At 44.8% G+C, this 21,137-nt stretch overlaps 2 protein-coding genes across 5 annotated transcripts; one reads left to right on the forward strand and one right to left on the reverse strand.

Moving 5' to 3' along the window:
- Positions 1-1,363: 1,363 nt before the first annotated feature.
- Positions 1,364-8,576, forward strand: rbm42 (RNA binding motif protein 42). Of its 3 annotated transcripts, none has more exons than XM_086310222.1 (12): positions 1,364-1,787; positions 1,883-1,939; positions 3,193-3,328; positions 3,415-3,484; positions 3,858-3,926; positions 4,251-4,396; positions 4,503-4,673; positions 4,775-4,909; positions 5,902-6,045; positions 6,221-6,318; positions 8,170-8,266; positions 8,360-8,576. In XM_086310222.1, the coding sequence occupies exons 2-11, from the start codon at positions 1,884-1,886 to the stop codon at positions 8,216-8,218; spliced, it is 1,074 nt and encodes a 357-aa protein (XP_086166348.1). In that variant the 5' UTR covers positions 1,364-1,787; position 1,883; the 3' UTR covers positions 8,219-8,266; positions 8,360-8,576. The 3 variants fall into 3 exon arrangements, with proteins under 3 accessions (XP_086166348.1, XP_086166346.1, XP_086166347.1); XM_086310220.1 differs by having other exon boundaries at positions 1,380-1,787; positions 5,902-6,019; XM_086310221.1 differs by having other exon boundaries at positions 1,515-1,536; positions 5,902-6,019.
- Positions 5,084-19,919, reverse strand: ppox (protoporphyrinogen oxidase). 2 transcript variants are annotated; one of them, XM_086310217.1, is made up of 13 exons: positions 19,811-19,919; positions 17,620-17,710; positions 16,247-16,381; positions 15,919-16,034; positions 15,622-15,754; positions 14,315-14,459; positions 13,792-13,985; positions 13,313-13,373; positions 11,735-11,853; positions 11,385-11,498; positions 10,487-10,636; positions 9,658-9,700; positions 9,054-9,576 (listed from the first exon to the last, which is right to left on the reverse strand). In XM_086310217.1, the coding sequence occupies exons 2-13, from the start codon at positions 17,701-17,703 to the stop codon at positions 9,440-9,442; spliced, it is 1,431 nt and encodes a 476-aa protein (XP_086166343.1). In that variant the 5' UTR covers positions 17,704-17,710; positions 19,811-19,919; the 3' UTR covers positions 9,054-9,439. The 2 variants fall into 2 exon arrangements, with proteins under 2 accessions (XP_086166345.1, XP_086166343.1); XM_086310219.1 differs by lacking the exons at positions 9,054-9,576; positions 9,658-9,700 and adding an exon at positions 5,084-6,360.
- Between the last annotated feature and the right edge of the window lie 1,218 nt (positions 19,920-21,137).

Genomic DNA, 21,137 nt, shown 5'->3' on the forward strand with positions numbered 1-21,137 from the left:
GGGTTTTTTTTTTTTTATCAAACTTTTATTGTTTTTAGACAAACACAAACATATAATCACTATTATCAAAAATAAAATAAAAGGTAAGCAATCAACAACAGAAAGAAAGACAACTTCAAAGACCAGAGAGAAAAGGAAAAAGCTGCTCTGAAAGGAAGCATGAGAAAAAGAAAGAAGGGGGAGGTAAACAGCCCAGAGCAAAAGATGTGGGAGCACTGTTGTTCCCGGCTCGGGCCCAAAGTTTCACTGCGTCTGTTTTAGCTCCATGGGTTTGAGCTGCAGGCAGTTCAAGATAAGCAAAATCAATAAACGCTGCCCACTGCTGCCAGTGAGCAACTGAAGTTTCCAGTGACAGTCAACTTTTTTTTTACAGCTATCAAACCCAGCTTAAAAACAAAAGACAAACATCTCTGAGCCTTATTTTGTTTGACTTGATATAAGTCGTTTATAGTAGAACAGACATGTGTAATAAAGTAGACAGTAGATGCTCCAATACATTAGAATTTTCTAATGTTTTTTTCCAATGGATGGTTCAGCAGTTATTAGATTCAATTCAGTTCAGTTTTATTTATATATCCCATAATTTCTTCACCTGCTTGCATTTAAATCCAGATCTAGGGTTCGTTCCAATAGATTGAAGAAGGTTCCTCACTGACAGACCTGACCCCAAAACAATGAAATGGTGGCAAAAATAACAGTTCTTCCAATTCTCTAAATATTAAGGAATGGAACTTAAATGCACAACTGAACTCTGCCAGGTGCTCCTAGCACACCCTCACTATACGTTAAGGTGCACCAGGTCTGTCCAGTGTCCTCTCTTGCCATCAACCCACTACCCATCGGATCAGTGATCAGTCCCCACCCAAGGCACTCATCCCTATGAGAACCCATCAGATAACATAGACCCTGGGATCACTGGAACACACACACCCTCCCACCACAGAAAGTTGGGGATTTGTGGAGGGTAGTCTAAGCAACTTAGTTATTTTATTATTGTGCTGTATTAAAAAAATCAAAAGTCTAATTTCGACTTAATTTAACTGGAACAGCTTTGAGAGTAAACTAAAAAAAATGTAATTATATCTCACACAAGATTTCTGTCTGACCTTTGTTTAAAAACTACAGGTTCATATAATAGGATATTATTTTATAGGAAACATGAGACGAAGAAAGGAGAGGACACCAGATTTCCAAATGCCAAAGGAAAACTGGAGAATGAGAAGCACAGGAAGGAACAGGAGAGAGGAGACAGTCATATCACAATTTATATCACACAGTTTTAAACATTATTCATAGCAGCCAAACGTGATTCAGACAAATGTGAGTGCTGTACCGGACAGGAAACCATAGAGCAAGCTGCACTACACTATGAAGCTGAGAGCAGGGTTAGAAGAACGAAAGCTGACCTAAAGTTATTTAAGACTCGTTTGTTTCGGTTTTTGGAGCGACGTCATTCACACGCCCTACCAGTTGGTGGCGCTAATGCACCGTTTTGTTTGTCAATCGCTAACAAACATCAAGAAGACGAAGAAGAAGGTAAAGCAGAAGAACGTTAGGACGGTGGCTCAGTAGCCCGTGAATGTGTATTTGTTAGTGCATAATCCCGTTCCTCTTTAGTTAGTTAGTACTGTTAGCGTGGAAGTGGGTTGGTGGGTTAGTGAGTGGGCTGAGAACAGCAGCAGAAACGGGCTCGTTGCTGGTTTAGCTCGAGCCTAACGAGCTAAACATTACTTGTTAGCTTGTAGCCCAGTCGGTGAACGTAGGCAGCGTACAAACTCCAGCTGAAGGTAAGGCTTACAGCGGCCAGCCGTGTGCAGACGGAGGCGCTTTTCTGAATGCAGCTGTTGTAGCGTTGAGCTCATGTTGGCTGTTTTTCCCACAGCATGGCGCTCAAGTCCGGCGAGGAGCGTCTGAAGGAGATGGAGGCTGAGATGGCGCTGTGAGTACGAAGCATCCTCACTGCACACACCGCAGAGCTGTACCAGCACCTCTCCGATTACGTCGCAGGTTTTTCATGTGACTGTTTGCATGTCGACGCGAGGATGCACGAGTGTGTTCCTCTGGCCTTTCTGTGTTAGCAAGGTGCTTCACTGAGACAGTATTCAGTCAAAACACTTCACTTTAAATGTCACAATAACAACATTAAACTAGTGCTGTGGTGCCCATTTGCCTAACAAGCAACAGATCCCAGTTTGAAGAGACACAGATGCGTGCAGCGTGCAGGTAACCGCTCAGGCAGCTGTGCAGGAAAATCCCAGCTGACATCAGCATCCAGCCACATTCAAACTCGGTGAAATCTCCAGTTTTCCTCATTCCGGTGTTTGCTTTGAACATCAGCAGTCATCTTGATAGTCTCGACAAAACTAAATGTATTGAGTAGATAATTGTATTAAAAAGCAGGTGAACACTTGTACCTAACAAAACGGTACTTGCACTTAGAGCTGCTGCCCTTTCTCTTTACTAGTTTATCTGTGAGCCACAGATTACTCCCTTTGCTCTTCACTGTCACGCAGGATGTTTCCTGACTTCTATTCCAGTTTATTTCCACAGCTTTGTGTAGATGCAGTCAGGGAAACATTATTTGAACCCCAGCTGATTTTGTAAGTTTGCTCACTAACAAAGAAATGATCAGAGTATAATTTTAGTGTCGGTTTATTTGAACAGTGAGAGACAACAATAATCTAAACAATGCATTTCAAAAAAGTTACAAATAAATTAGTATTTTGATGAATAAAATAAATATTTGATCCCCTGTCAATCAGCAAGATTTCTGCCTCCCAGGTGTATTTTATGCAGGTAACGAGCTGACATTAGGAGCCTTCTCGGCTCGTTACCTGCATGAAAGAGAGCCGTCCAGAGACGCAATCAATCTGTCCAGATTCCAAACTCTGCACCATGGCTAAGACCAAAACGTTTCCAAGGATGTCAGGGTGAAGATTGTGGACACTCAAGGAATAGGAGTAGGCTACAGGACCATCACCGAGCAGCTGCGAGCATAGCATCCTGCTCGCAGGGTCTCTCTGCTCAGGAAAGCCGCCGTACAGGCCTGTTTGAAGTTTGGCACTGAGCGTCTCAATCTCAGAGGACGATTGGGCGAAAGTGTTGTGGTCAGATGAGACCGAAATTGAGTGTTTGGAGGAGGAAAAAATGTCAAAAATGAAATCTAATACAAACATCACTCTGCTTCTCTAGCTTTGAGCAGGAGGTTCTCGGTGGGCCAGTACCAGTATCAGGAAGTCCACCTGTCATGGAGGCAGTACCTGTAGCTCTGGCTGTCCCAACAGTTCCAGTGGTGCGACCCATTATAGGAACCAACACCTACAGACAGGTTTGTGTGTTATAAAAGGATTGGTCTCGATGTGATTAATAACAACAGCACCCTCTCTCGCTCACACACTCCGTGGTCTTTCTCAGGTCCAGCAGACATTAGAAGCCAGAGCTGCAACTTTTGTTGGACCTCCACCACAAGCCTTTGTGGGACCAGGTAAAGACAAATGCTCACATGGCAAGAGTGTCACCATCCAGTAAAAGTCTTCCTCACCTGGAAGCACGCTGACAGTTAGATCTGCTGCTCGTGGTTCGGTCCGGCTGCTTGCGTTTGTGTTTCAAAATATTTGGATGGAAACCAAAGCTGATGAAAGCTGTAGCTGGAATGGATAACGATATCAGCTGTTTCCTCAAAAAGTACTGGAGCACTGTAACCAAAATAATTTCCCCGAGGGATCAATAAAGTATTCTGATTGTTTTTGATGCATGTTGTGGTGCTAAGATTCATTTATGACTGACCAAAGTTTAGAGGCTTAAGCAGTATTTCAGATGCCGCCACGCTGCGCTCACTCCTGCTCTCTCTGTGTCAGTTCCTCCAGTACGACCTCCTCCTCCCATGATGAGACCGGCTTTTGTTCCACATATTCTGCAAAGACCAGGTAATTTTTGAAGACTTGGTGTTTTTGCCTTGTGGGTGTGTCTGAACATTACATGTAGCATATAGTGTATGAAATCTGCCTTATTTGGAGCAAACAACATGCAGACTTGATGTTTCAGGACAGGGTGTTGATACAGCACAGGCTGATCACTCAAACTCCAGCTGAAGACGGAGTTTAAAGGAATCTGCTGAAAACACTCTAAGACACAAACCAGTCAGATGGGTTTGCAGAGTGTTGCGAAGCATTGAAATGGTTTCATAAACCAGTGTAGATGAAGTTTGTCCCAGCTGAACATGGATTGTGGGTTGGACTCTGTGTTGTCAGGTGGTCCGAGGCTACAGATGATGCGTGGTCCTCCAGTAGCACCTCCTTTGCCACGACCTCCTCCACCTCCACCCATGATGCTCCCTCCTTCCCTGCAGGGCCCAATGCCTCAGGGACCATCTCAGCCCATGGCTGCTCCACCTCAGGTTCACAAACACGAGTCTGTGTGCAGACTGCTTCATGTCTTACTGAGATCATGTAAAATGGACGAGCGCCACCTCGAACCCTCTCGTCCAAATTTGTCTCTTTCAGGTTGGTGATATGGTTTCGATGGTGTCAGGCCCACCTACGCGACAAGTAGCCCCACTTCCTGTCAAACCAACACCGTCAATCATCCAGGCAGCACCAACTGTGTACGTTGCTCCTCCTGCCCATGTTGGACTAAAAAGAAATGAAGTTCACGCTCAGAGACAGGCCCGAATGGTATTTTGATCCGTGCATGACGCACACATTTGTTTTACGCTGGATTCTTTCAGATGTACAGAACTTGTAGTTTCTGAGGCCTTGTGATCTGGGTGTTGCAGGAAGAACTGGCAGCGCGGGTGGCCGAGCAGCAGGCTGCAGTGATGGCTGCAGGTCTGCTCAGCAAGAAGGAGAGCGAGGACAGCGGCACGGTGATTGGACCTAGTATGCCGGAGCCTGAACCCCCCCAAACTGAGGTGGATTTCTGCAAAACACTTTGCTCTTTACTTTGTAACGAGGAGCGAGAGCCCGTAAATATTTAGACTGTGAAGCCATGTAGAGGCGACGTGCTGGCAGTAACACTGCACGTGCCGCCGTTTCAGGGGTTATATGCATTTTTAAAATACTGGTGAATGGAAAACTTCTACGTTTAGTGCTGTGGGCATAGAATTATAAATATTATTCTACAGCTAATTTCCTTCAACATCTAACATCGTGACCCAACCAATATGTGGGGACATTTATGAGTTTGCACATTTACAAATGAGATATTTATTTATATGAAATAATGTGTAAATCAGTATCTGTCACAGATTTGGGAATTTCTTTTGTTTAAGTTTACATTTTAGTGTTTTAGGTGCTGTTACAAATGATAAACAATTAACATAGAATGGTAAACAATATAAAACAATGTTTATAAGGTAAGTATTTAAAATCAAAATGCATACAATCAGAGTACATTTCAATGAAAATATTTTGAATATTACAGAAGTAGAAGTCAAATATTTGCTAATTATCAAAGCAAAACAAATGTTCAAAACACCTGGATACAAGCTGTTCTTTAACAGGACCATGCTTTGCTTTGCTGTTAGCGATAACGCTAGCTACCCACATAGCACAGCATTAGTTTGTTGTTATGGCCCTCTGGAGCTGCCGCTGCATTAACAGTGATGACTGAGTGCTCGTCTCAGACTGGATAGTGTGGAAAAGTAAATGTCTTCTTTTTAATAATTGTATTCAAAAAGGTAAACTTTCATATATTATTAAATGTAAAGTAAAATACTTAACGATTTTTTTTATTTTTGTTGACTGTGGTTCATCAGCAGCATATCAGATTATTAGAATATATCATCTTTAATGCTGCTGACTGTCCTGGTTGTCCAGATGATGCTTGACAACAGCAGTTTCTACCCAAAGTTAAACTTTGTGTGTGTGTGTGTGTGTGTGTGTGTGTGTGTGTGTGTGTCAGCATGTGGAAACTACTACTGAAGACAAAAAAAGGGCAAAATCGGAGAAGGTGAAGAAGTGTATCCGCACAGCTGCAGGGACGACCTGGGAGGACCAGAGTCTGCTGGAATGGGAATCAGGTGCAGCTCCACCAACTTCACTAACAGTAATAACAGAACAGAGACAGCTCAGTGTCATTGTTGGTTTTTTCAGTTGAGTGATGTTCTTCCATCAGTTGAATGCAGCTAAAGTAAATGCATTTAAAAAAAGGTGTGTTTCAGTAGCCATGGTGATTTTAGTTTTTCATGTGTAACATCAGCAGAATTGTCTCCATGTTGCAGATGACTTCCGTATTTTCTGTGGTGATCTTGGTAACGAGGTTAATGATGACATACTGGCCAGAGCCTTCAGCAGATACCCATCTTTCCTCAAAGCTAAGGTCGGGTCATTTGTCTGTTCGTCTTTCTTTTTTCTTCTTCTCCTAACAAAAAGACGATAACTGAGTTAAAAACGAATGACACGCTTTTAAAATAAGATTAAAATGTTATGGATAGATGAGATCAAATTAGAACAATTTAAGTTGTGTAGAACATGACGAATATGGAAATGATTCAGTCAGAAGTAATCCTGTGTGGGCGGTGACCTCTGACATTTAGTTGTATTTTCATGAGAAATAAGCAGCAAAGTGCTTGGAAGGAAGAGACGAGCGGAGACGCCTCAGGTGAAGGAAAACGAGAAGCTCTGTAAACTGTGGAGCTACTCTGACCAGTAAAAACACAAACACCTGAGTAAGCTTCAGATTTCATCAACTACATTTAGTCGACTAAAACTACATAAATGTACGTTTCTAAATTATGATTGAAGCTAAATTAGATTTTAGTCAAGACACTCAAATGAAATCATATGCTGTCAAATTCAGTTGGATAGGGTATCAATTCCCTGAACATTTAACACATACGCTGTAGGTAAACAATGTCTTCCATCTGGATTTATTAATATCTGGTAACAGATGAAAGCAGAGTTGGAGACTCCTCAGCTTCAAGCTGTAAACGGTTCATGTCGTCCTCCATGAAAGAGCCTTTATGGCAGCTTATATTAAAGGAACGCTGTTCAAGAGGCAGTAAAAACCTTCATGTTTGTTGTTTGTGCCTCAAATGTAACAAAAACCTGAACTCAAGGTTTTCTCAGGGGAAACCACTGATCTGGCAACCAGTGGATTTTCAGGGCAGGTGCACTGGTTTGACCTCTGACTGGGATTCTGCGAGGAGTTTGCAGAACCCCAAAATATTTTACTGTCATCTGCAACAAACTCCTGCTGTTGGTGCAAGGAGTGGCTGCACCTGCTCGCTCGGAGTATGCTGTTTCCTCCCACAGCCCAAAGGCATGTTATTTAATTAGCAAATATTAGGGTGCGTTGGGTATAAAGTACTGTTAAAAATACAACTTCTCTGTGGAAGTGTCTCGTGTCACCAGTTGGTGGGTAACATGAAGTCATTACTAGGGCTGGGCCATATCATACCGTTCACGGTAACACCGGTATAATGTTGAGCAACGATAAGAAAATGAAATATGGCGATAGAATATGGGTAAAACGCGCATGCGCAGTGCCTTTATTTTCATACGCACATGGCGGAAAAAGCATGGCGGCGAATGAGAAGGTCGAAAGCGGATCGTTGAGTGAAACCATGAACCAGAACTGGTTTGTAAAAATGCTGCAGCTTCACTGGTGTGGAACTGGTTTGGCTTTCGTCCGTCAGATACACAACAAAGCACTATTTTTGGTAGCGCATGCTAGCGGGCCGTCGTTATTACCGCGTTGTTTGGAAAATACGGCGCACTTAAAATCAATCCTTTGCTTTTTCTGAAAATCAACAGAGCCCCTTATAATCCCGTGTGCCTTATGTATGAACTCTGGTTGTGTTTACTGACCTCGAAACCATTTTATGTACACGGCGCTCGAAAATCTGTCAAATGTTTTAGTACGACTTTGCTAAGCTACGAAGCCGCACCGCTTGATGGATTGTTGGAGCCTTTTGGTTAAACTGTCAGACAGGAACTTGCATTTGCACTGTTACATTTTTATATAACTTTAATGCACATAAATAACAGCTGCTTGTTTCAGTGAAAATACATTGATGGGTTTTTTTGCACTAATAAAGTTGAGGAGTTGTAAAGTATTTTGTGTCAATTATATCGTCACTTATATCGTTATCACAAATTTTCAAATGTATATCGTGATAAGTATTTTGGGTCACATCGCCCTGCTCTAATCATTACTGTGTGTCAGCAGGTGGTCAGGGACAAACGGACTGGAAAAACCAAAGGCTACGGTTTTGTGAGCTTCAAGGATCCAAATGACTACGTGAGAGCCATGAGAGAGATGAACGGTGAGTCTCACACAGGCTCTCGCTACAGCTGTTGTTACAGGGCATTTGGTACCATCCTGGCACTCTTACACTTCTTTCCCTCTGTTTGTCCAGGGAAGTACGTTGGTAGCCGTCCCATCAAACTGAGGAAGAGCATGTGGAAGGACCGCAACATTGAAGTGGTTCGCAAGAAACACAAAGAGAAGAAGAAACTGGGCCTCAGATAGTTTCCAGTTTGTGTGTGGCCTCAAGGCCAGACTGTGAGATCATGACCCGGTCCATGGACTCATAACTTTTTGTTTTCCTTCTAAAATAAAACCAATATTTTTAAGATGTTTGTTTTACGTGATGCGCTTACATTGTATCTCTACTGACTGCCATTGTGATCAGTTTATTTTGGACGAGGCAGTGGTTCCGTCTCCCTTTGGCTTGGAAAATTATTGGAGGGACTTTACAATAATGATTTGGTGCAATATACAATTGAACTGGAAGCCATGAGAGAAGGCTCTGCAGACAACAACTCAAGAGCTAAAGAGGGAAAGATCCTCATGACAATTCAGGGCTGACGAAATAAAGAAAATCACTTTATAACCGCAGAAACACAGGCCTACGTCTGAATGTTTTTATTAATAACATTGGCTCAATGAAAAGGCCTCAGCATGTGACATGGTTAACTGTCAGCATCTACAGGGAGAAGTAAAAGCTGTTACTTACTGTCATGGCAGGAATTTAAAGGCTGGATGCACACGCTGATTTTTGAGGGAAGAGCTTTATGACGGCGCTGCAGTAACAACTCGACTGGTGTATGTGCAGGTTACATCAGCTTATCTTTATCAGCAATTACATTCAAAATAAATGCAATGAAACAAAAACAAAGATCTTAAACTGCAAATCATGTCAGTGAAACGTTCTCATATCTGTGTCGCCACAGACCATCCAATAAAAACAATGGGAACAAAGGCTGCACAACCTGAAGCAGCTGCGCGGTGACATTCAGCCGTGTTAACACAATCTTGAGTTACACAGGCAAAAATATAAAGTTTCAGATGCATCTTAGATTCAAAGCGCTGCAGCTGACATCAGTGAGCGCACTTTTTCCAAACAACGTCAGATATGTCTGGATGATTCAAGGCATTACAGGTGGTAGAAGATTCAAGCCCACATGAATCCCATGATTCATAGCAACCAGCTTCATCATACTACAGTTCCCAACAACTCCTCCACAGCTGTCCGTCCACTGAAGATGACATCATTCACTGACACACCATCGTAACAGGAACCAGTCAAGGACAGGGCTAGGTTATTGTTCTTTATGAAGCCACGCATGGACTCTGGGAAGTAGACAAAATAGCATTAAACGATTTGTCATCACACTTTGTTGATGTTTAATATTTAAACGGATTCATACTCACCAACTCTCTGAAAGTGTCCTTCATAGTACTGAGGTATGCAGTCCTGTTGAAAAGATGATCAAATATAATTTATCTCTGTTAAAGTAACTCAAAGTGCAGTATTGGTATCTCTCAACCAGAGGCCTGGGAGGGTCCTGTGCAGGATCTCAGCAGTTCCTAAGACTGCGCTCTTATGCACACAGATCTGGGATGTTGTTCCCCGGATCTGCTGGAGCCACTCGCCTAGCTTGGGAGTCACCGCACCGAGTGCTCCGATTACCACTGGGACCACTATTACCTTCACCCTCCACATCTTCTCCAGCTCTTCTCTCAGTCCTTGGTACTTCTTGAGGTTTTTGTGTTCATTTTCCCTGATGTTGCTACCATTCGGTATAGCTACATCTACCACAGCTGACAGAACCTCTATGCTATGAACCCATACGCAAAGGTTCAAAGACTATCCAGCACATATTAGCAGGACATCCCAGTTATGCTGCAAACAGCTGATTGCAGTTCTTGCTGCCAATGGTGGCACAAACAGTCATTAGTTTTCAGGTGGAATGACTTCCTCCAGTCAAAGGCAGGAATGTTTGGATGGCCTTTTTCTATTAATAAATGAAATCGTTATTTCAAAACTGCAGTTTGTATCTGTTCGTCTGACGATATGCAAAAAAGTTATTGTCCTTCAGAAATAGGAAGAGATCCCGCCATGATGACATCCGACTGAGAGATCATCTGACTCCTCGTGTGGCACAGTCGTGTGTGTGTGTGTGTGTGTGTGTGTGTGTGTGTGTGTGTGTGTGTGTGTGTGTGTGTGTGTGTGTGTGTTATATAATATGTGGGGTCATACCCTGTGCAGAATCACTCGACTCCAGCTGGGTGCCGCAGTGACTCCGAGGTGGCAGCGCACCGCCTCAGTGGCTCTTGATAAGAGACGCTCCGCTGTTGCAGCTTCTGGAACCCCAAACTCCTCCTCGAACCAAGCCCCGCCCATCATTACCTAGGAAACATGATGAAAAGATATGACAGATAATCACATGTGAAATGAGTGGAAGTGTTGTTGTCATTATAAAAGCTGAGTTCTTCAAATACTATGAAGATATGCTTCAGTGCTTCCTGTAGTACCCCCCCCCCCCCCATTAGCACAGGATACTCCAAAGCAGTACATGAACAGCGACAGTTCATGTAAATTCATATTCTCATTCTAAGTTAACGAATCCAGTCAATCTTCCACGTTCCTTAGATCACCATGAGCTGGATGAGAACCTGCACAGTTATACTTGTAAACAGGTGATCAGGCATCCAGTCCAAGTGTTTCTGGGAAAGATACTGAACACCAGATTATCTCTGATGCATCCATCAGAGCAGTGTTTCCCAACCACTGTGCCATGGAAGACTATCTGGCTCCACCTGATTAGTACTGTAAGCAATCAGTGTGAGTAACAGTTACATTTTATTCCACTAGAGGGCAGCACAACCACCTGCTCTAAATGTGCTGCCAACTGCCAGTAAAACAGAAGAAGACGAAGAAGAAATGACATAATAGTCATGCTGTGAGACGTAATAGCAACAGATAAATGTCTGAAAAGAAAAAGTAGTGTAACAAGAAAAGACGACCATGATCACAAATCAGTATGAGCCACAGTGAAGATGCTGGCAGGCAACAAATCTTCCACAAGGCTGCATCGACCAACTGTTACACACAGAAACACACTGTGAGAGTGACGCAAGGTGTTGTTCGTCTGTACCGTCAGTCTAGTAGTCTGTCCATCTGGTCTGTTGTGCTGAGGGAAGGGAACAGAGTCATAGACCACCCCGAGCAACCCTCGGTCCTCCGATGACGGGACGAGGTGACCAAAACCCTGCCAACACACACACACGGACGCACACAGGTTTGAATAAGCTTGTGTGCAGTCTGTCTGATGCTCTTTTCTCCAGGAATCAGAAAAGAAGTCAGTGTTTGCACTGGAGGCTTCAGTGGCTCACAGAATGAAAGCGATGCTTCAATATAGTTTGTTTTTACAACAGTGAAAATCTTCTTGTATCTGGTAATCTCAAAATTCAAAGAAGTGTTTTTTGTGCTCTCCTGTATTCTCACCATTACAGGCAAGATGGAGCCGTCATACTCCAGATTGACCACAGCTACTGTTACTGAGGAGATGTCCTGCAGCTGCTGGGTAAGAGGTTGGCAGGAGCGGGGCAGCACTGAAGAAAGAGCTGTGAACAGAGAAACAAGGGCTCGAAAAAGGAAACTTTTAATGTCATCCTTCAAATGATCCAGAACACTTGGTGTCACACAGGCAGGTTTTCGAAATGGGGTCGCCGTCGTCTTACTGGAGAACTTGAATGCTTAATGTTCATAAAATCGACCAGCAGTTGGAAGCCATCCTGCCATTTAGTGCTAACTCAGCGGGTTCAGCCGCGACTGATGGCCTGAGAAACAGTGCGTCATTACCAACGTGTCATGATGTAAAACCAGCGAGCTCAACCATCAAAGCTGAGAGGAAGCATTCTTGTGCGTTTGAATTCAAAGGAGATGATGTTAAAATGGATGTGATGATAAATCTGAGTGAGACTAAGTGAAGTGTATCATATGTGACAGGATTTCTACACTAAGAATGAAACAAGAAGAAAATGTCATGAAGTTACTTTGAAGTTTAAAGCTTAGCTCTGACCCACGCGAACGGTGCGGCTGGATGTTGGGCAACAACAGTGATTGGGTGTCCAGAAAGAGATGCCAGCGTTTATAACAAGCACCGCCCAGCACTGTGGACGTGTGAGTGGATTTGTGATTTTTCCATGTTAGCGTAGAAATTCAGGAGGATTTGGATTCCTTCTGTTTGTGTCTACAAAACTACTTCCAAGCGCTCGACTCCTCGCCGACAGACTACATCCACATAGATGTGGCGTGTCCTCTTCTTCTACCTCCCAGAGGTCAGAACAAAGTCCGCATTAGTTCACAGCAAGCTCGTTAAATAAGTATGATTTCAATCATGTCACTGGTTGCTTCTGTGATTCTTACCATTTGATTCAGCTTTTGATCTTTTTAAAATGCTTTAATAAGATATTTGCATTCAAAAGGTCTAAATTGTGGACATTCCCTTTTAACCCTTTGTAAAACAAAGCTAACAATGAGTATTGAACTACATTTGTATAAATAGCTCTTACAGGTCACTCCAGTCTCCAGTTAACAGACCCTAGTGGGTCAGCTTCCCGAGCCACTAAACTAAACCTAGTCGTACTGCAAGAGCAGCGATCTACAGCGGCGCTGTCGCTGACGTTTCTGCGAGGCTGCTCGGGACCCCGGTTGTGGTCAAAGCGAGCGGGGTAGACACCTGGAGGAGAGCGGCAGTCTGAACTGGTCGAGTTCCCTCACCCGTCGGCTGCACCTAAGTTTTGCAGCGGCTACTGAGGAAGAACCGAAGAGCAGAAATAGGACTTTTTAAGCTGACGGCCAATCTAGACTTCCTGTGTCGGAGTGCTGGTCCCACAGAGCAACAATTTCAAGAGCACCTTTAGAAATACACGTAGGAAATGATTTTACCCACTGTCACAAGCTGTGGGTAGTGAGAGAAAGGATGATGTTACACAAAGCAGTGGAAATCCCTTACAGCTGTTCAGGGAAGCTCAGAGTGAAGCTGCTGTTGCACCATCAGTGCTTTACAATCATACTTGCCTTTAGCAGGCAGTGCAGAGATGATGTGGTCGGCTGATAGGACTCCATCCTCCAAACGGACCTGCAGACACACGCAGACAGACACACGCAGACAGACACACGCAGACAGACACACGCAGACAGACACACGCAGACAGACACGTAGACACAGTTAACTTGTGTAGACCAAATAACAACATTACTACCCTGATGTTCAACCTGCTGGTGATGCAGAGATAAGAAGAGATTGATCTGAGCTCCCTTACAAAACCTCATGGCAGCACAGTCCAAGTTCACATCCTTCTTTCTTACGGTCGTTACTTCCTCGTGCTAGCAGGCGAGGGAATCAGAACATTACACATTCAGGAAATGTGAAACCTTGCAAGAAGCAAACAAACTGCCATCCCCGACACTACCATGTCTGATATGATGGTACCAACATAACACACCACTGCAAACCACCTAAGGTTTAGTTAAACGTCTTTAACCTCCGCACTAACCTGCCAACCAGAGGCTGAAGGATCAATCTGCTTAACAACAGCCTCTTTGTGAAGTTGCACTCTCCCACTCTGTTGTAGGTTCTCTGCAATGGCTTCTGGAAACGACTGCATGCCCCTCTTCAACGACCACTGTGCCCACGACTCCTTCTTAGATCTTTTAGCCAGAGGGCCGCGGGTAATCACCTGAGCCTCACCTGCAGGTTTCAAACATACAACCTTAGTCCTGCAATAAAGACAGCACACTTCACTGGTAGCACAGAGGAAAGTGAGACAGCCTGAAAACGCTGAATCCAAACAAATGATGACAGCACACAACAACCATCTGTTAGCATCAATGCAGGCAGAAAAATAGCCACGAAGAGCCAGCGTATAGAACCAGAGCTCAAATCAATTATTTGATTTTATGAGGCTAAACACAGACGTTTAATCCTGACAAACACGTCAGAAAGTCCTGGGAGTGATTTTAAGATCAACTGGAAGTGCAGTGCAGGTAAATGGTCAGAGTGGAAGTGTTGGAGTGTACCTGAGCCCAGCAGCATTCCCAGGACGATGGAACCTCTGTGCTGCTCTGCGTTGTAGAGGACAGGAAAACAAGAGCGCACACTCAACTTCCTGCAGTCCCCTGCAAATACACCCCGACACAAGCTGTCCACAGCTATGTCTGCTAACTACACACACACACACACACACACACACACACACACACACACACACACACACACACACACACACACACACACACACACACACACACACACACACACACACACACACACACACACACACGTTACCTGTTTAGTTAAGTGAATCTTATGTAATTACTGTTAGAGACTAGCTTCACGTCTTCCTTACTAAATACACTCGTGTTTCCAAATGATAATCCTCGCTGCATCATGAGTGTGTCACCTCCCTCATAAAGAATGAGATAAACAGCTGTCAGGTATCTACACCTGCTCATTCAGACTTTGGTTCAGTCTGAGTTTTTGCCGGCCTCCTGGTCACGCGTCAGCTCTTTGCTTCAGAACCTTTAGATCTGCCTACAGGGGTCACTGGGTTGAATGTTCAAGCAGCTCTAATCTGAATAACGACTGGGGTGCATGATCAGGCAAGCACACGGGAGTTTCCACTTTAACTGAACGGCTGCTGCGGTTTTGTTTCTTTTAGTAAGGAGTTTTTTTGTGGGCCTTTGCAAAAGCAAAAGTGCAACTGAAAAACATTTGTCTGGGTTTGATAACATGTAAGTATATTGCTGATGAAAGGAGTCTTATTGAAGTTATTAAATCAGCGAAGTTTTTCCAGACTGAACATTTTGAGACTGACATCAGGTCACTTTTGTTTGGGTTTCTTGTTGCTATATTTAATAATAATAATAATAATAATAATAATAGATTGCATTTATATAGCGCTTTTCAAGGCACTCAAAGCGCTTTACAATGCCACTATTCATTCACTCTCACATTCACACACTGGTGGAGGCAGCTACAGGTGTAGCCACAGCTGCCCTGGACTGACAGAAGCCAGGCTGCCATATCGCGCCATCGGCCCCTCTGGCCAACACCAGTAGGCAAGTCGGGTAAAGTGTCTTGCCCAAGGACACAACGACCAGGACAGAGAGCCCAGGGATCGAACCGGCGACCTTCCGGTTACAGATGCGATTCCCAACCCCCTGAGCCACGGTCGCCCCGTTAGCTGGTGTTAGGTCAGTAACTTGCTTTCAATGATGCCGTTTGATTTGTGGCTCCTGTTGCATCTCTGTTTTTGCCATGTTACCACAGGTTTATTGAAGCGACTGTGTGTGGGGCTTGTTTACTGACACAAAGTTCTGCTCACCTCCTTTCCTAGCCTCCTCGAAACGAACGAATGGACTGACTCGTCGTCGTTCTTGGTTTTATTCACCAGGATCTCAGCAGCGACGCTCAGCAGCAGCGGCTGAGAGAACGGCGGGACTGTCCGCACAATCCCACTGAAGGAAAAATGCACAAGGAGACGGAGAGGAAGACGGAAAGTTACAGGTTACGCTTCGTGATTTCATTTGAAATATATGTATATTTAAACAGCCGGTCGACATTCAGCAGCACATAATGCAAAATCAATGTTTGGTTGATTCAAATGTTTGTAAACACTCACCTGATTCCTGACGGCATCTTGTGCAGCTGACCATTAACATACAGGTATCTGTTTCTGGAGGCAACGTGGCTGTAGCTGACCGGCAGGAGCTCCTCTCCAAGACCCAAATCATCCACCTGCGCACACACACACACACACACACACACACACACACACACACACACACACACACACAGACAGACACACAGACACACACACACACACACAGACAGACACACAGACACACACACACACACACGTCCAGGTTTCAGTCTGTCGTGGTCAGGTCAGCTCTTATCAACAGTTGCTGTGATTTGGTCTCAGTGTTGCTGTTATGATATGAACTCACCATATTGAGCGTGTTGGAGCCCACCGCCCCTGCAGGTCGAATCCCTCTGGGTCCATGTTCAAACACTGCTCCATCTGATCTCCGAGTGGACCACAGCCAACCTCCAAAACGACTGCTTGCCTCTAGAAGGATGACCTGTTTGGATATTTAGGTTTAAATCCTCTCAAGATGTGCGCAGCAAAGGCCAAGAAATGAAAGACAAGTGAAACGGAGGTAAGAGGCACAACATTTCATATAAACATCTTAGTGACCTTCCTGAATCTTCATTTGCATCTCTCATGTTTTAGATGTTCCTGGAGGACATAAAGCCCTGCACCTGCACAGGAAGTCCTTTAATCACTACATCCTTTCACACTGGACGCAGCCCTGAAACCCACTCGTGTCTACAGGTTTCGCCGCACATTAAGTTTCCTGCTGCGCCGAGGAAAGAGCATCACAAGCACAGATGTGGAGCGTGATATACTCGTGCATCGACCACGGTGCGTGGCGATGCACTTTCCCGCGACCAATAGAAGCAAAGCCTGCAGAACACATGAACGTTCTGCACACGTCCAAGTTTGGTCAACTTTTCCACATACAGGGACCTCCAGAGTCCTTTCAACGGCTCCGTGGACCTCGGGGGACTATTGTGGAAACGACACACTCTTCACTAGTCGGGACAGTTTCAGAGCTTTAGTGCTGATGAATGAGTGATACATGTTTTATTAAACATTTGGATATAAAACGACACAGACCCTCGTAGTGGATACAACGAGGGACACAATTTTTTGAAATGAAGGAGCATCTCGTACACGCAGAGCAGCCGCAGAGCAGCCGCAGAGCAGCGCGCTCAGCGCAACACAAAGTTGGGTCATTCGCTCTAGCTAGCAGTGAGGTCAGCGCACTGATGTGAAACAGCCTTCTTATATAAAGTGTCCTGAGATAAGTGTTAAATAAAAGTGAACAGAACTGAGCACACAGGACTTCCTGCCCGTCTTAGCGGAGGACATTTTACCAATGGAATTCCTAACCACATCTCGAGGTTTCACTTCCTGGTTTGATGAGGGTTAGAAAAATGAGGGGTAGGGTTTCAAATCCAACTCTGGACTAAACAGGGAGCCAGTAAAAGAAGCTAGTGTGGGGGAAACACCACCTGCCTTTGTTCCTGTACTTACACTGCAGCACGTGGGATCCGCTGACTCCCTTTCAAGCGCGCTTTTCAAACAGCGCGACAATAATGAACTTCAACCAGTAACAAGCAGGTTTTCAGCTCACTGTCACAGGGTGTTTCTAACATCTGCCAGATGTAATAAGGGTGCTCGAGAAACTTGCTTCATACATGGAGGGTTTTTGTTCCCAGCTTTTTTCTCCTAATCAAACAAAGCATGTGTTACCTTGGTAACCTGGGGGCTCTTGCACAGGTAGTAGGATGCAGCCAAACCCCCAATCCCTCCTCCAAGGACAGCGACTGTTCTCATTGGCCAACTGCAAACACAAATGAAATCAAGAAGAGTGAATAGAGTGAATATGCTCGTCCGGTTTTTGGACACACGTTTGTTTTGGGGTTTTTACGCCACCATGGTGAACGTGAAATGAAGAACCGAACTTAAAGGTTTAACATTAGAATGACTGGATTAACCATCCATCTCCAGACCTCTTAACTCTGCTCTGTTGTGAGATTCTGAGGGGAAGTGAAACACCTGCTCATGTGAGCTAACAATCCTATATGTTTAATTCAATATTAGAGACTAAAGCTGAACCTCTGCTTCATGGCAAACAGACTGTAGGATAGACAAGCTGTGAAACATACTGATGGACCTGAGCTGGGGTGGAAATTAGGACCCACCACTGGCCAAATGTGGGTAAATTTATGAAGTGGCGTGTAAATTTAAAACAACGCACAAGCCACCGTGTCAGGTTTAAATTAAGTTACGGTGTTCATACTGTGTTACATCAGTGTGTGCAGGTACACATGTATGATACACTGTAAGAAAAAATGTACTGTACAGAAATGTAACAGAGTTAATTAATTAGTTAGTTGGGCGATCGTGGCTCAAGAGTTGGGAGTTCGCCTTGTAGTCGGAAGGTTGCCGGTTCGAGCCCCGGCTTGGACAGTCTCGGTCGTTGTGTCCTTGGGCAAGACACTTCACCCGTTGCCTGCTGGTGGTGGTCAGAGGGCCCGGTGGCGCCAGTGTCCGGCAGCCTCGCCTCTGTCAGTGCGCCCCAGGGTGACTGTGGCTACGATGTAGCTGCCATCACCAGTGTGTGTGTGTGTGGATGTGTAAAGCGCTTTGGGGTCCTTAGGGCGCTAGATAAATACAGGCCATTTAAGAATAAATGATACAATTCATAAGGTTTGGTTGTTCTGGCCAAATGTTACACACAGAAACTAGCGGCTGGTAAAATGTTTGGAAGATTTTTATTTCCAGCCCCGACCTGAGTGTAGCTGATAGCCGATAGCTGGTAAAGATATAGCCGACAGTTGGTTTATCAGGCCTCTCACTCTGTCACCCTCCACCCTGTCAGTCTGTCAGCAGTCTGTCCAACCGCCCACCTTCACACAAAGAGCCCTGCAGCCTGGCAGGAGGCTTTTTGTGTAGTTGATACTTAAAAGAGCAGAAATAAAGGAAAGAATTCCAATTTTCTGTCCTTGGTGTGTCGCCTTTATCCTCAGTGGATCAGTGAGCTGTCATTTGTGAGATGTGGTGAAGCCAGCCGCCTCTTATCTGACGCGTAAATGTAAGCTTCGGGCACGCGCCTCTCCTTCAGTGACGATCAGACTCACACACGCGTATGCGCGTGCACACGTTGCAGAGTCTGATTGCATCATATTCATATAAAATCATCCTTAACAGTTGACGTGAAACTTTCAGCACATTTTCTCTCATCAGTTTCATCTCAAACTGCTTTAAAAACTGTAAACAATGTGATGTCATGATGTGACGTCATGTTAACATTTTATTAAAACTCATCTGAATTTTTTTAATCATGTTTCAGCACAGATGTGAGCATAACTGCCCTTTGGTTTTTTTAATATTGCAGCTGACAGACATGAACCCAGATGTTACCGGACCAGAGGAACGACGTGCAGAAAGTTCCACAGCAGGCGCGTTTCTACACCGTGTTGAGCAATCAAAGCGCTTCACGTAACTTGTGCAGTCACACCAGCACAGGTGGCTTAGCTAACTAACATCTGCACACATCCCGTGGATGCATCGGAGACGAACACGGGTCAGTATCTCGCATGCAGACTAGGCTCGAACCAGTTCTGCCACCTGAGCTACAGCCACCCACGCGCAATGTGTGCGTGCGCGAGTCTACAGACGCTGCCGCACAGTCTAGTGTAGACGCGCAAGAAGGTTTACGCGCCGCGTAAACATGTCAGCAGAACTGTGGCACGCTGCTGACATTTCCAAACAACCCGACGACAGGTCACAGTGGAAAGTGTGAACGAGCGTACTTTGGCAGGTGGACGATGCCCAACACCATCCCCGTGAAACAAACACGCGGGCTGTTACAGAGTCTGCGCCAACAGCGGGCAGAGCCGCTTCACGGTCAGCGTCCTGCTGCCGAGCTCGGGCTTACCTGTAGACGAGGCACGGCAACGAGTCCGCGCTCCGCAGCCTCCACTCACGACCACAATAACGCTTCCGACTTGTTCTTGATTTTAGATTTTTATTGGCAGCTGGCAAACAGCTGAATGGTGCATTACCGCCACCAACTGGTGTGGAGTGTGGTCTGGGTCTCAAATCCAAACAGCTTCCCCTCTCTTTAAAACTGAAATAAGGCCTGATGACCTTTGATCACAAAGGTCCTATTTGATGTTTATGTTACTGAGCATGTTTCCTCCTCTCCACAGTAGTCACACTCCCCGTATTATGTTTCCCCATCATGAGTAGTGTAGTGGTCAAACCAGTATGTCCAAATCTCATTCTTGATACGACCACCTCCTCTCTCCTACTCCGTCCTGTGGCTCCCATCCTCCTTTGAATTCTACACAGCCATCGTCTCTTCCTTTCTTCCTCCCACTGTCTTTGCCATCTTTTCCTCACCTCTTGCCTGACCATACTCTTTATCTCTGCCTGGCCAAAGCTAACAGCCATGTCAACCACCCCATGTTTTGTGCCCTTACTTATTTCCTGAGTCCACAGTGCGCCGGAATCCATAAACACACCTGTAAGTTGCATCATGTGTGCTCTGAAACGTGTTTGCTGAATCTCTGCTCCACCGTCTGAGTGACTGTAGACGGACCAACGATGAGCTTGAATCTGAACGAATGACTGCATGTAATGGGCTCATGCCTGCTACCCACTGAAAGCTTACAGTATTGTGAGCATTTCTCCGGTGTATACTGAAAGTCCATCATTAATCCTTTTGCCTATTTCAACCGTAAACTCCGGGACCACAGCTACACCAGTTTGACCAGCTGTGTTTGTATATATTTGAACATAATTATAAACTGGTCAATGAAATTCTTCTTTTCCAATAATGTGAAATCTACTGTGGCATCAGGAAGTATCCATGGAGGTGTAGCTGGTAACGGCCCTCTTTGACTGATGTCTAACTAATCCAGTTTAAATTCTGTTGCTCGCCGTCCCACAATCCACCCAAAGCTCTTTGTTTCCCGCCTTTCTTTCTCCCAGCAAGGTTTGATTACTCCTTGTGTTGGAATGCTTCCAACTTTCAGACTCCTTCAGAATAAAAGTACATCCTGACAGGAAAGAGTTTCCCGTTTTGACTTTACTGCTGCCAACTGGTTCAGGTGCGACTCAAATAACAGCAGCGCAGTTTAACAGTGCCGGTGAAAAGGTCAGTATTTGCTTTATTTATGTGGCCCTACTTCTGCTGGGTTTCAGGTTTCATCAGAAATGCTCAGCGGGCACGAGGTGAAGTACTGACAGCTAGGACTCCT

The sequence above is a fragment of the Aulonocara sp. 'chitande type north' Nkhata Bay genome, linkage group LG11 (genome assembly GCF_057382095.1).
Source record: "Aulonocara sp. 'chitande type north' Nkhata Bay isolate Kocher_YH1m ecotype deep benthic linkage group LG11, A_spYH_male_GT1.1, whole genome shotgun sequence".
Classification (NCBI taxonomy): Eukaryota; Metazoa; Chordata; class Actinopteri; order Cichliformes; family Cichlidae; genus Aulonocara; species Aulonocara sp. 'chitande type north' Nkhata Bay.

What these genes read in the sequence shown, in the direction of transcription:
- ppox (XM_086310217.1), bottom strand. Translation starts at nt 17,703, where the DNA reads ATGAGAACAGTCGCTGTCCTTGGAGGAGGGATTGGGGGTTTGGCTGCA. An exon ending in AGAGCCCCCAGGTTACCAAG is followed by an intron (nt 16,382 to 17,619) that starts GTAACACATGCT and finishes ATATCCAAACAG; the next exon opens with GTCATCCTTCTAGAGGCAAG. An exon ending in CTTCAGCCTCTGGTTGGCAG is followed by an intron (nt 13,374 to 13,791) that starts GTTAGTGCGGAG and finishes GTGTGTCTGCAG; the next exon opens with GTCCGTTTGGAGGATGGAGT.
- rbm42 (XM_086310220.1), top strand. Translation starts at nt 1,884, where the DNA reads ATGGCGCTCAAGTCCGGCGAGGAGCGTCTGAAGGAGATGGAGGCTGAG. An exon ending in GAACCAACACCTACAGACAG is followed by an intron (nt 3,329 to 3,414) that starts GTTTGTGTGTTA and finishes GGTCTTTCTCAG; the next exon opens with GTCCAGCAGACATTAGAAGC. An exon ending in ACATATTCTGCAAAGACCAG is followed by an intron (nt 3,927 to 4,250) that starts GTAATTTTTGAA and finishes CTGTGTTGTCAG; the next exon opens with GTGGTCCGAGGCTACAGATG.